Source organism: Corvus brachyrhynchos, unplaced genomic scaffold, assembly GCF_000691975.1.
Source record: "Corvus brachyrhynchos isolate BGI_N302 unplaced genomic scaffold, ASM69197v1 scaffold53, whole genome shotgun sequence".
Taxonomy (NCBI): Eukaryota; Metazoa; Chordata; class Aves; order Passeriformes; family Corvidae; genus Corvus; species Corvus brachyrhynchos.
The window spans coordinates 2,647,743-2,662,523 of NW_008237681.1; the positions used below are offsets into that span (position 1 = coordinate 2,647,743).

Below are 14,781 nucleotides of genomic sequence, written 5' to 3' on the forward strand. Positions count from 1 at the left end.
CCTTTGGCCCTTCCCAGAGGTCACCAACACTCTGGCAGAGTGGGGAGGGGAAGAGAGCACACTTCCAGCCTCCCAGCCATGCCCCTCCAACCCAGGGCCATTTGCTGAAGCTGGCAAGGCTCAGGCCATGAAATGGAGCCATGAGTTTCCTGCTGCTGTTCAGCAGCAGCCTCCTGCAAGAGGACACGGCAGTGTGTAGGCTGGGAGAAGCAAAGGTAGCTTCTCAAACCTGGCGGATATTCCAGTACACATCTCCCATGCCCCAGCATCACTGCAGTGAACCTCTGGGCTATCTCTGCTTGTATATGTATGTTTTACATCCACGCAGCACACTTTCTAATTAAGTGTTAAGAAATCCCTACACTAGCCTAACTGCATCCATGTTGTTGCTCTGTTGCAACTGTGGGGGTATAATTAAAACAATCCATTATTTCCATGTAGACATGACACAATAACAGGAAAAACATGGCTTTCATCACTTGAGCTTATCTGCAAATAGAAGGACAGTCAGACCAAAACTTAACCTTTCTGGCATCCTACAGCACACGTGCATTTGCAACATCTGAGACCAAAAACAGGGACATACTCTGCTCTCCTTTATCCCCTCAGCATGCCAGACTAGGACAGTGCAGTACTAAGAGCAGCTCACCCCAACATTTCTGATGCTAATGTAAGTAATTCCAGTTTACGGAATATTTAAGAACTTTGTCGCTATCTTTGGAGAGAGCAAATAAAATATGAAGTTTACCAAGCTGTAATGCTCGCACGAGCAGAATTTAAATGTTTTTGAATTGAATACCTGCCAGACAAAAAAATGGTAACACAGTGGGGAAGGTAACATGAAAACTAAGACACTACCAAATTTCCTTTCCTTGTAATTCACAACACCCTGACATTGAGTTTATAAAATATTTTGTTCTGGTTTGGTTTTTTTTCCCTTTTAACTTTCCATCAGTGAGGTTAACATGACAAACATCCCTCTGCCCCTCTCACAGCAGGCCCAGCAAAAGCTGAAATATGGGAAAGAGCACGGTGTCCCAGAGCCAACCAGTAGAAGTGCTCTTGACTGTAGCTCAGAGCACACTTCCACACTCTGCCTAGAAGATCTAAGACCAATAAAATAAGACATTCACAAGAGCCTGGAGACAAGATGAGTACCGTGACTGGAGGGCACATTTTCCAATATTCTGTTTTCCTATTCTCTACCTGAAGTAGATTTTCCCATTAAACCCTTGGAGTGAGGAATGCTCATAATTTTATCTGTATGTTGTCTATCATTACCATTCTCACTTGAAAGAGAAAAAAAATATGCACACACTGTACTTCAAGAAAACACATATGTACTAACAGTATTTCCTAGTCATGTGGTCTTTCTTATTCAATACCTACCTTCAACAGTGACTTTTTTTTCCCAGATAAGCTACTCACAACTGACCACAATATCCCAGCCTTGGAAACAGGAAAAATATCAGCCATATCTTATACAGAATGTGACAAAAAGAAAGTACTCTGTTTGCAAAGAACTGAAAAAGCAACATTCAGTCCTAGTAGCTGATGTCCCAAGAACTTTAAGGCAAAACATGCTCCAAAAAAGTGAAGTTATTTTTCCCCTATGAGGTTAAAATCCAGAAGATCTCTGGTTACTGTGCTTAATAATTTTAAAATGTCTATATTATGAGTATGCACTTACACTATGCATATAATTATGTTTCATAAAACTTGCTCTTTTTTAGGGGGGAAAAGCCCCTTTTCCTGCCATGTTTGAGAGATTTGAGCTATTATTTTCTAGAGAAATCAAGCTAAGTTTTACAAATGCTTTTCCAGTTGCCACAGCTCATTCAATGCCATCTTCCCAAACTTTCTCAAGGACTCTTTTAGTGCCTCTGCCGATACCCAGAGGATTCTGAAGACAGAGCAAAGTATTATTGCCAACACACCACGGCTATTAGAAAAATGTAGATAGCTGTGAAAGTGTCTGTAAGACTACCCATTTCACTTGAAGGTCCAGTAAACCTCCAACCTGCGGCACTAATATTTCACTGAGTCACTGTGACAAGGCAAAGCAGCCATTTTAAGGAATTAGTAAAATCAGCAGTGGAAGGTTGTTGGTCAGAAATCATTGTTTTTAATTTCTTAGTATTTGCACAAGTCTGACAACTGCACAGCTGCATAGAGTTGCCCCAAACTGTAACATAAACTAGGCAAGCTTTCCACAGAGTAAGTTTAGTATGCTTTTTATTACTTCCTCTCCTAAGGTCTGATCCTGTTTTGTTTTTCATTACATGGACCTGTCAGAAACTTTGGGAAATCTTCTTAGTTCTTTTCCCACACTTTACCCACCAGACACAAGTTTGCCACCCAAAGGTGACAACCTATAAAAACAGTAATTTTCAAAAAGTGTAACCTGTGAGCTCAAGGGATGCTCTCTGAGAAAATTCACCTCTGACCACCTTACCCTGGAACCAAACAATCCCAGTGGGACAGGGGCACATTCTGGAAAGCTCTCATACCACCCAGGAACAGGGAGACCCTGCTGTTTCATGGCACCCCCGGCATTTGCAAACCAGTTTGCCTGATCACTGCCTTCTATTGTTTCCTGAGATAAGCAGGGCCCCAGTGAACAATTAGAGCTTTCAATAAATAATCTGTAAGCACATTCATTTGATTTACTGTTATTTGATACAGCAGTTAGTTTCAATGGGGCAGTTACTATTGATCACTTAAAGTACTACAGACAAACATGAAACACTTCAGAACTCCATGGATTATTACTCTTTATCTGCCACTCATCTGGGTTACATGTAATGGTTGCAAAATTTAAAATCAATAACAACAATTAGCGTTTGTTATACTCTGAGGAATTAATCATATGAAATATGTTTTGTTACAAAAATGAAAGGCTGGAGAGCTTGCTAACATGGAAGAATCTTCCAAGCAGCAAAACTCTAAAATAATTTCTCCTGGTATTGCAGCGTCCGATACACGGGGTAAAGAAAATTTCATTAAAAATAAAATTATTTTAAATGCACACAGAAGTATACACACAATTATAAAAAGGTATTGGTAGCATTTTCAAATGAATGAAACTTTCAACTATACTGGTGAGAAAGATGGACCCAAGTTTTCCTTAGAAAATTCCACTACAAGCCCTACAATTTCATACTTCTTGACCTTTGGGTTTTTAACCATGGCAGGACTTGCTCTTATGTAGATAATTGAAGACACAGGAAAAGGTCTGACTCCTCTTCCCACTAGCTTTACTGGAGATTATCACAAAAAAAAAAAAAGTATCGAAATGTAAGAAATTAATTCAAAATGAAATTAATAAAGCTGGAAACTAATTTTCAGGTATATATGTTGAAAAATACCTTTTATCTTCAGATTCATATAAAGAAGTTGTGAATCTAATGAAATGGATGGAAATAACCGTATTTGAGATCTCTGATAAAGTAGTAATGCTACATAATTAAAATGCAAAACAAGAGAAATGTGTTATCATTAAACTGTAACCAGAGCTCTGTGTGAAATCATCCATTCAGAAGACTTGTTTTTCATCAGTTATTTGTTATTTATCTGATGTAAATATAAGAAGGTCTAATTAAAATGTATGACTCCTTATGCAGCTTCTTGTCATTAAGACCAAAGAAAGCATTCTGAAGACCATAATGAAATAATTATGTTTGCCTTTAAGAATCCTCTTCAACAACACATGGCAGTACCACACTAAATTAAAACATCAGGAACTAAATTTCTCTTCCATCTATTTCCATTTTCACTAATTATACCCCCAAGCTTTCCAATAGACCAGGCCCTAAAATTCTTTTGAAGCTGAAACAGCCTAAGGAACAGCAACCTTTTCATAGTAATGGACTTTGAAGAAGAAACAAAGGTAACGCAGCCCTGGAAGGATTAATATTTCAAATAGAGTTATCATGTGAAAATATGTGTTTATTTGAAAAATGGGGAAAAGACTGTTGATAAAAAGCCAAATATGTGTTCCAAGGAAACCAATGCTCTGATTTAATCTCATTTAATTGCGTCATTCCTTCCTAACCTCTTTTCGTCAGTATTTTCTTGTTCTGCACAGAAATTCAAGTTAGCAAAACCGTAACAAACACAGTACTACTGGGCAGTGCCAGTGTACCGTGCTGTAACTGAGCTCTGCTTCCACATTTTGGTGAAGGTGAAAATAGCCCCTGTGAACAACTGCAGTGTTCATAAAGGACTCCATTTCAGGGAGAAGGGAACAGCTATTTTCCCAAACTCCCTCCAGACAGGCAGTGCTTCCTAACACATAGCTCGTGCTTTAACCACAAAAGTCTTTCAGGACTTCTCCAAAACACAGAGAAAGGAAAGGATTTGGATAAGGAAGAGAAAAAAAAAAAAACCACAGAAGGATATGAGTCAGCTCTGACTTCTTGCAGGCAGCTGAAGGCCTCTTTTCAAAACTTCAGGGAGATAATGGGTCCTTCTTGGTGTGGTCTCAGAGAAGTGAATGTGGCAATACGTGCAAAGCATAGAAAGATGAGTAGTTCACATACCTAACCTGCATAGCATGTGACTATATGTGCAACTAGAAAAACATAGCTGGAATGTTCAAATGGAACATTCTCCAAATGGAGAGAGGAAGGCAGAGGTTCACTGGGGGATGAAGACTTGGGAAAAGTAGCTTCCCCTGTTAGCTCCCCTGATCAAAGACACTGAAAGACATAGGTGATTTGCCATTTGTTCTGCATTTTACACTTTCGTGTTCAAAGTGTGGAGTGAAATCAGAAGGATTTTTAGAAAGTCCAAGACTTTCCTGCTAACCTCTAAGCAGGATTTGACATATACCCCCATCCAGTAACTAATAAAATTTCTTCATCAACTGAATGAGAAGAGGAAACTCAAACAACAAAGCAATGCAAAGGATTACTCTGCAAGATGAGGGGGAAAAGGAAAAACCTCCTCAGACCACAAGTTGAAAGGCACTAGTATGAACAATGGCTTAAAACCAAAGAAAGAGCCCCCAAGCTCAGGACCTGATCTTAGTAATAAAAATGTTCACCCATGTGTGACATTTCAGCCAGTCCTTTGACTTGTGCCCTAAGCCAAAAACCACAGGCTGGTGGGTCAGTGAGGGTGGATCTCTGTGAAGGAGGGAAAGTTTGTGGAGAAGTTAGGATCTCTTAACTAGAGTAACACAGAGAGGAGTGCAAAATGCCCAGAGAGAGTCAAGCTTTGGGGGGCACAGGCATTTCCCTGTGCCTAAACCAAGTTCCTGGGGGAAGTACCTGCCTGCAGATCCACAGCCCTTGCCCAGGGGAGGTCTGGGTGTCAGGTATCGCCAGATGGCACTGTGACACAGTTTTCCAACTCCTTTTTCTTCATGTGCGAGTGAATGTTCAGTCTTGGAAAGACAGGCAACCCTGGTCGTCTTGTGAGTTTTTGAGTAGAAGATGAGGAATTAAAGTGGCAGAGGAGCCTGTTTTCTGCCCTGGGTTCTGTCCACAGCCAGTCCCTGAGCAATAGTTCTGGAGGCTCTGAGACCCCCAAAAGCCAGGGCACAGCTGCATGTTCCTGAACATCTCTGTCCCAGACTGGTATTTATGAACAAGTGAAACACTTAACTCAGACGCTGTTACATTCACTTATCATGCAAGAACCTAGAAATCCTCCTGGATCAGTCACCAGCTGGCAGAGGAGTGATTCTGGTACAAGACTGGAAGATGAAGGAAGTCTCGTAGATGAGATACACGCCTCTGTATGATGCGCTGCTGCGTCATCAGCCAGTTTGGCAGAGAGGACCACCAGAGTGGTTTAGTGGCCACTTCAGGAATTACCTCACGCTGCATTCAGATTTTTTAAAAAATTAAATTGCAGGATTCAAGAGACTTTTTGAGTTCTTTAACTGTTTTGGTGAGGTGGGGTTTTATTTTTGGTTGGTTTTCTTTTGATTTGTTTTGGGGTTTTTTTGGGGGGAGAGGTTGTTTTGGTTTGGTTTTGGGGAGGGGGTAATTGAACCATTTCTTCCACTGTTACTATCTTACAGGCACAAATGGCTTTCTATAACCAAAGCACCCACTGAAGGAAATCTGTGTTAAATCAAACCGTGTTTTTTGTCTCCAGCTGGTGCAACACTGGTCAACCTGTTTAATTGTTCCACACCTCTGCTACACGTCTTTACGAGAAGAATGATCCTTCTTTCTTTTAAGAAGAGATGTTGGATGTTCATTGTGCTGAACATCCAGCACAGTGACATGAACTTCTACTGGTATTTCCTAAAAGTACTGGTACATAAATACACTAAAGGCTCACTCATACAACCATTCTGTGTCTGAAACTCCTATTAAAATCAAGGGTGGAGGGTTGAGTGCATTTAAGTGCTTCACTAGATAAGGCTGTAAAAGACAAAGACATCCTTAATTTGTCATTTTATTGTTCAAAGATCCTTGCTAAAAATACAATGTGAGCCTAGAGAAAAATATTATGGTTCAATGGAAAGTCAGCCTCCAAACCATTAAAAGAAACTAAGCGGTGCTAAAAAACCTTTTTGTTGTGAGACATTTCTCTGCTTTTTTTCTTAGGGGACGCACTTAGAGGGTAAAATGTAAGTCACTGAAAGTGCATAAAACGGAAATCCTTCCAAACTATGGATGGACTTCATGTCCTTAGTGGTGAAGATCCAGAGCGCTCTGAGAATTTATAAATACTCATTCAAGCTTCACCTATTAAACCTATACAAGTGTTGCCTGCATGTGTATATTTAACTTGCATAGTTTTATAATATTCAGTTTATATATGGTATAAGCAGGGGAAAGAAAAATCACCTTGTCCAAGGGGAACAGAAGGTATATTATATACTTTGTGTCTAGGATTCTTTAACACAGACTTGCTGGATTATATTTCCATCTCTCTTAACAAAAGTATTTGAAGAAGCTGCAAGGCTCAAACAGAACACTAAAAGAAAGTGGGGTCAGTTATATAAGGGCTAGCACTAGTTTGTTAAAAGTTTTTTTCCTGCCCACTCCCAAATAAAGGGACAAAGCAGTGAACATTGTGGGAATGTGTTTCTAAACCACATGATATCCTTATCAGATTGTCATGTACAAGGGAGGTTCTCACACAGGGACCCCATGCTGGTGAGCTGCCCTGTCACATGATGCAAGTTCTACGCTCCTATTCAGATTACTAAAATGAGCTGAAGAAAGCTAGATTTCCCCTCCTCCCTCCCCCCTCAAATAAGCAAAATGCAGTGACCAAAGTCATATTAATTTGCTGCCACTGGGAAAGCAATCCTGAGCAGCTGCAAATGATGAGTGAGTATATGAAGAAGATAATCTAGCTATTAAAGTCTATACCACAATTAATATCTGCTGAGCAGGCTTTATTGCAGAGAAGCAAACAGAGAATCGGGAGAAACCTGTGAGTCAGACAAAATACAACGAAAAAACTCAGCTGATTTGTAAATTTATGGAAAGGGAGTAATATTTTTTTTGTCATCTAAGTGTCTCTATTTTCACTGTGGATGTTGTGACCACTGTCACTGAATTACTTTTTCATGTAGTTTGGGGGAAGTGGAACAGTCCTGTAAACATTTTTAATATTAAATGAAGGTTTTAAATAGTATTTGATCATTCAAATATATGGCCTGGTTTAAAAAGTACTGAGGGAGCTCCTAGATGCTCAACATATTTGGAAATGAAGCCATGAAATGCGGATTTAGGATGCTAACTTTAGGCTACTGTTTCTGACATTTAAACTTTTGAAACACATTTGCTCACGCAATGACAAATTAATGAAATCCCAGACCTTAGATTATTTTTTAAAAGACAGTTTGAAATCCATGGTTTTGGATTCAAGTTCTTTACAGCTTACAATTAGGAGGAACAGGTAAGATTACTGTGACCAAAAAACTGCATAGAATCATTTCTACATTATATCAGTTTGTTCCTTTTACACCTGGAATATGGTTCTCATAAAAAGGCGGCAGCAGTGAGACATTACCCCTGGTTTGCCTGCTAGAAAATCCAGTTTTGTTACCCTCCTGTCTGTACTTTTTCCTGAAGCACAGAGAAAATTATTATTCTGTTACTTTAGAATAGTTTTGAGCATTTTGCGGCTTGTATTTTCGTGGTTCCATTTGGTTTGAAAGGGCTTGGGTTTCACCAAGAAGTGGCATGGGTCACAGTGCATGGGGACAGACTTCATGCACATGAGCAAAGGTCAAAATCAATCATAGCTTTGTATTTCCAGGCCTATTACTTTTGGCAGTTTACCCTGCCAGAAGGGGCTAAAATATTTGCCTCCCAAAAGGAGTAAACATCAATAGGGGGCAGGAATATAATCAGCTTCTTAACCACTCAGCAATGAGAAATGAGGGTAAAGGATCCCCTCCTCACTGCAGCCACTAAGCCATCTCAATGTTAGATTCAACATTTTCAGCAAAAAGTTGAAAGATTTCACAGCACAGTGACTTGAAAAGGACAATAGGCCTATTTAGGCAATTATATTATGCAGGCTTTGTTATTAGGCAGCCCTGCTCAGCCCCAGAAAGTCTGGATAATCAAAAGTGTCCAAGTACAGGAAGGGGAAAAGTACAACCCCACCCTCCCGCACAGCCGCTGCCAGGACCTCTGGATTTGAAGGGTAAAGTCTATTTACCGAAGTTCCTTGGCCATTTTATACATCAACTGATATCCTTCCTCACGGGGCTGCGTGCTACAGCCTAGCAAAGCTCTGGAAAGCCCTCTGAAACCACAACTAATTTGGCCCCGGCCGCCCGCCCCTGTAAATTCACTGCTCAGAAGCTGCTGCCAGCCCCCCAGGCAGAAACTCTGAGGGGAGAGGGATGTTCCCCCCCGGCTCGCACGCATACCAGGGCCGGTCCCCACGGCCAAACAGATATGGAAACTCATCACAGCTGTGCTCTGCTTTTGAGGTCTCAATAGGACGGGGCATAGCGTGGCCGACCGCGGCAGACAGCAGTCCTTCCGAGCACAATGTCCCTTTCACAGCCCCGCTCCCAAATCTAAATGCTGGCTGTGTAACACAGCCGCACTTCATCGGCCGCGTAAAGGGCGGTATATAAATTAGACCTGAGCAAAACCAGTCACTTGGCGTGTTTCGGGGAGGTGGGGCCGTAATCCGCCGAGCAGGGCGCCTCGCTCTCCGGGCGCCCCCGAGCAAAGCCCCTCGGCTTGGCCGGGCTGCGGGGCCGGCGTGACGCACGCATGGTTAACAAAACCCGCTCAGCACTAAGTAGGGATTTAACTGGATGTGAGGATGACTAACTTCGCTGTCTGAAACACTATCTCCCTCTTTCAACTCCTTAACTGCACCGTAGCCCTCTTCAAGGCATCGCCTCAGCAGCCTGGCTTTGTTCTGACAAGTTGCACCTTTGCTGCACAGACTCATTAGGCAAGCAGGGAGTCACCCAAAGATACATTGCTTTTCCTCCAAGCTTCTCCCACCCTGACTTCACCAGCGAACGCCTCTCATCATTTTTGTCTGCAGGAGTTTCTGACAGTGGTGCATGTCCATTAGAGTTTTCTTGTGCCAGCAGTCGAATCAGACTAACTGCATCACAGTATACCTAGAGAATAGTTTTCCCCTTTATTTTGGAAGAAAAATATCCCCAAGCAATTTTTTTTTTAATGAAGTGGATCAGAAACAAACATTTTTTCATCACATATTTCAGAGCATTAAGCTAGATGTATAAAAATTTAAACAAAGACTCCATCCCTAAGCAAGCCAGTCCTAGCGATTTAGCTGTAAAGTTTATAAATGAACTTTAAAGAAAATAACCTGGTTCAAACGGATCTTGCCTTCTGGGCACTAGCAAACACACCTGCAGCAATTTGATACTTGGGAATGCAGATTACAAGTCCTTCACTTCAAAATGTTTGGTTTTTAATTCAGAAAGATGAAAGAAAATAAAGTATTGAGCTTTTTTTTTTGTTGAACACAGATGTTTCCAGTGCTTGCAGGGAATGGGAACCTGACCCAAACATTGCAATAATCCAGAATTTTGAAGGAAAACGCATGCTTTCTGGAGCCTCATCTTCATGAACTTTCTGAAAGTTAATACCTGCTAGCTCCTCTCTAGGCAAGCACTTCCTATCAAACTGAAATTAGAACTGTATGCTACACAAGCCTCAACAGCCCAGTGTGTTCTGCTGCCATGTCCGTAAGTTTTGCCTTCACCAAATGTTTTATGCTTCTGACCCTAAGGAAATGCAGTAGGCAGTAGTCATCTACTTGATATAATTAGCTGAAACACTACATAATGCCAAACAAACTTACTCTTGTTTTGGGCCTGCTCATTTGGGTTTTTGCCTGTTTAATTAATGAAGACTAATGAAGACTTTTTAGTAGGCTTTTCCAAGGTCAGATCTCCATTCTTTGCAGCTCCTCTCTCAGGACCTGTCCTGTTCCCACTTCCGCAGTATTTAGTTAGCTCATGTTTCACCAAAAGTTACTGGTTTTCTCTCAGTATCTGTTACCACTGCACTACGAGGAAGCAGAATATTCTTACTTAAGAAACTATAAATTACTCATTCTTGCAATCTTAACTCTTTTGTCCTCTTAAGAACTATCCTTGTCTAATTTGATTATACCAACCTGATTTTTATCTTATGACAAAAGAAGCGAGAACGAATTACAATTAAAAGTGCCGTTGGTTCTAGTCCCGTTTCTGACTCCACAATTTTCTTTGCAAACAAATAATTCCATTTTAAATCGACAACAATATAACTAGAATCACATAAAACATAAACTCATATGAGTGCAAAATCAGGGGGGTTTTTTGCGTTCTTGTAACACACCGCGCAATACGCAGTGGCTAACAGTTGCGTTGCAAACCCAGGGCAGGTTTTTCCTCCCACAGGGGAGAGGAAAAAATACCACACAAGTTAAGGTCATGTTTGGGTTGCGTCTTATCCTCTATTTTTACTTTGCAGACCCTCGTGGACTAGAAAATCCATGATGCTGCAGGAGTGCACTAGCTTAGTGAATTGTAACAGGATTAACGTAGGGAAGATGTGCTGAAGTTGGAGACCTACAGCATTCTGCCCGAAACCCTGCAATGGCCAATTTTGCCAGCATTTCAGCTGAAACCCTGATGCTGTCTGGGATTGTTACTGGCCTGCTCTGAGTTCGCACTATCCATGTACTATTCCCTCAACAACCATTTACCTTTTACTCTACAATCACGTCTCTATCAAAGCAATATTTCTAAGGCCTAAGGCAATGGCTGCAGGTGTACTGCTTTCTTCTGCAGAGCCAAAAATAAAACAACAAATTAGACCAAAAAAACCCTACTATCACGCTTCTAACAATTACAAAATTTGATTATTATTACATTACATTAAGTCACAGAGGTCCTCTTAAAAATGGAGAATCAGGAAATGCTGGAGTTAGAATTAAACATTGTTGTCCTTGTATTTATAAGCACTGGAGCAACCCTTAAACTATTAAAAGCTCTCTGGAATACAAAAATTCTGGTTCTGGCATATTTTCATGAAATGCAAGATAAAAATCTTACACTTTAAGAGAATTCTAGTATTTCATAATCCATTTATATATTTACTCATGCATAAACTGCTTACAGTTTCTTCAAAACTGAAAACAAAATTTGCTTTAATATTTCAAACAGAAATCTTAATTTGGACTCTAACTAAATTGTTTTTCCACATTTCTATGCCATTAACTTTCACAGTTCAAATTACAGCCACTGTATTATGATTCAGGTTTCGGCCCGATTTTAAATTCCCATGCAGTGAAGATTAATCCTACTGCTTACAAAGTTACAAGACTGGATTCCTGAACGCATTATCCTGTATTTTTATTTACTCTTGTTAATATGAGTTTCTTTGATTAGCTAAACTTCCCTGTTATCAACATTTGTCTCTTATCACAGGCCCTAGGCAAATGACATATTTACCACTCATTCCATTCTGATAAGGGTAATCCTGTGTTTAACTTGCCCAAGAACAAACACCATATATTTTGTTTTTAAGAATCCTGCTTCTAGGTATTAACAACATACAAGAGAAAGAGCAGGACATTTTAAAGCCAGAAGTTATTTAAAGAATATTTTGTGAGTGTAAGCTTTTAATGACAGTATATATGGTTCCTACTTCAGGAAAGTTTATTTAATTCCAAGTTTCCGCAATATCACCACTGAAGTTATACTTAAGTTTAAGCCATGAAAGGAGGAAAACACATTTTTAGTAAAACATCTGGTTTGGATTTTTGTTTTTGCTAACTGAAGCTCTCCCATAGCTAGTAACACTATTTTGAAGTAAAAGCTCTGTTTCATATTTTGTTTGAAGCATTTTGAAAACAGTGCGAAGAAAATAAATATCCCATGCTGAACTTCACAGTCTCCTTTTAACTGTAAAGACATCAAAACATTTGCAGTGTTGTAGGCTGGTAGTCACTGATTTTTACAATTCTGTTTTCATTACTCAACCCACACAAATGTCATATGGTGTCTGAAAACTTTCCGAGTGAAACACACTATTTCAGCAAACACTGTTAAATTTATTTTTCAATTACCCACTCCACCCCTTTGAAATGTCGAAGGGAGAACTCTTCTAATTCCTAGTTAACTTTTTAACATACCACAAAACAGAAATTTGCAACAGCATTATACAGTTAATGGTGTACTGAAGTGCCCGAGAGCGTGCTAAAAACATTTTGATAGATAGCCAAGTCATTTATCTAAATCACCGTCAGAGCAGTGAAGCATCCTGCAAGCTTTTAAGCATAGTATAAGGTGATGTTTTCTGGCACTTTTTGTCATTTCTCAAACTTGAAACTGGAGTGTTAAAATACTGCTATTGTTTATCATCTATATATTTCAGCAACAAATCAAGACCCTATAACATAGTAACACATTTTCAGAAGTGTCCTACCACTAACTCTCACTCCTCTGTTAACAGTGCATCGCTGTCTGAATCTCAAGGTATAGAAATAATTGATGGTTAAACTCAAAGGGTGTTCACAGTAAGTAGTTTTCTAGCAAAACAGCAACTTCTTAGAGCAACAAAGTGAAGAAGAAAGGTGGCAGCAAGGTCAGTACAAAGAAATATTGCCTTTTCTTCGGAAACTTATAACTACTGTCTGATTTTTGGAATGGCACCTACCCATTGCAATTCCACATCTTTGCAAGAGCTGTAGAGACCAACATTTTAATTTCTTGGCTGCTCTGCTAAAATGCACTTTAAGACAACATGCCTCCTGATTATCAAATGTGCTACAAAATTAGATTAAGGAGGGGGAAAAAAAAAAGCTGACAGAGAGATGTTATGTAAATTCATCCTTCCCTGGTTGAAGTTTTGCAAGTTTATGCTGTACTACATTACGATTTTATGTGTTTCTGTTTGGATCCACAACTGTTGTTAGGATCAATATGCCACATGAGAAGGGATAAACAGAAAGAAGTCCGGTGCTTCTTTCCTTTTTCCTTTCTTGCCAAAAGGAAAAAAAAAAGCTTGCAAACCACATTTTGCACAAAAACTCACCCCACCCCTCATTACCTCTGTGCTTAATTACCAGGCTTTCTTTTTTAAAAACATGCAAGTAAATACATAAATTAAGTAACAACAACAACAATAATAACTATAATAATAGTAATTGCTTTAAAGTGGAAAAATAACAGTTGGGACCTACATTGAGCACTGTGCCGGTGTTGCCACTCTGTTTGTGCCAATCCACTGAAGCATGCTTTGAGAGCCTTCTCCTGGAGCATGCAGGAAGACGGACTCGCAGTGTAGAAATCCAGCATCTGAGCAGGGCTCACTGCTAGAACGTCCATACAGTCAAACATGATTCCCCCTGCACAGAATGCCTGCAAAAGTGCTTTCCTCTAGGTGTGGAGGAAAATGGCACATAAAAGTACACCCAACTCCATCAAACTCTGCCCCTTTTTTGGCACGTAGGCTGTTGGTCTTTTTCCCAGACCAGAATCATGAATTATGACAGACAACACAGCTAAAAGCCTGTAATTGATCCAAATGATCATTTACCATTTTCCAGGCTGCCCAGCCAATCCAGCAAGATGGGGGGATGCGAGCAACATTCCAAGTTTTAACTACCATCAATTTCCCCCAAAAATTTCTTGAGAGTCAGTCCAGCTCCTGGGGCGCTTGCCGGGTGTGTGCCGCGTCCCACGCCGTGCCAATCGCCCACCTCCCCGGGATAAAACAGCTCCGGTGGAGGCTCGGGATCCCCCTCGGCCGTGAATAGATGCTTCTGCCTCTGAACAGCTCACTTCCTACTACTTGTGTCACAGGGAATGAAAGATTGAATTGCCTAATATATGCGAGTGAACTTTCCGTGAACCCTTCCCAGGCTGCTAACCTTCAAATGACCCAAGCGGTCTGACATCACCAGCTCCCAGGATTCTCACACGCCTTCACAACTCCCAGCACCCCTGCAAAAAAGCCAGGCAGGCGGGCGGGCAGGCAAAGGCGAGCCCCAGCCCTGCCGGAGTCGCCCCGCGGCCGCCGAGCGGGCGGGTGCGGACGGGGAGCGCAACTTACAAAAAGATCCAAAATAATAAAGTAATTTAAAAAAACAAAAAAAAAACAAAAAAAAAACCCCAAAAACCCAAAAAAACCAACAAACCAGAAAACAAAAAAAAACCCCACAACAACGAGGAGGAGGGGAAGGGGGTGGGAAGCAAAACAGCAGTGTTTTCCGCGGTTGTAGGGAACGGAGATTTTGAAAATTCCAGCTCAATTTGCTGGAAGTTCTGTGCCCCCCTCCCTCCCTCCCTCACACATACACATTCCT

At 40.7% G+C, this 14,781-nt stretch overlaps 1 protein-coding gene across 12 annotated transcripts in view; it reads right to left on the bottom strand.

Annotated features, from left to right (window-relative positions):
* The window catches only part of RARB (retinoic acid receptor beta), a 324,550-nt gene that overhangs the window by 78,890 nt on the left and 230,879 nt on the right, over positions 1-14,781 (bottom strand). Inside the window, exon 1 of one of the 12 annotated variants that reach the window (XM_017732116.1) lies at positions 13,657-14,753. The exons of 9 other annotated variants lie outside the window; for them this stretch is intronic. In XM_017732116.1, the coding sequence (XP_017587605.1) occupies positions 13,657-13,813 (157 nt within the window). In that variant the 5' untranslated portion in view covers positions 13,814-14,753. Of the gene's footprint in view, positions 1-13,656; positions 14,754-14,781 lie in introns of those variants that run through there. 2 more of the 12 variants (XM_008631977.2, XM_008631980.2) reach the window with 2 other exon arrangements.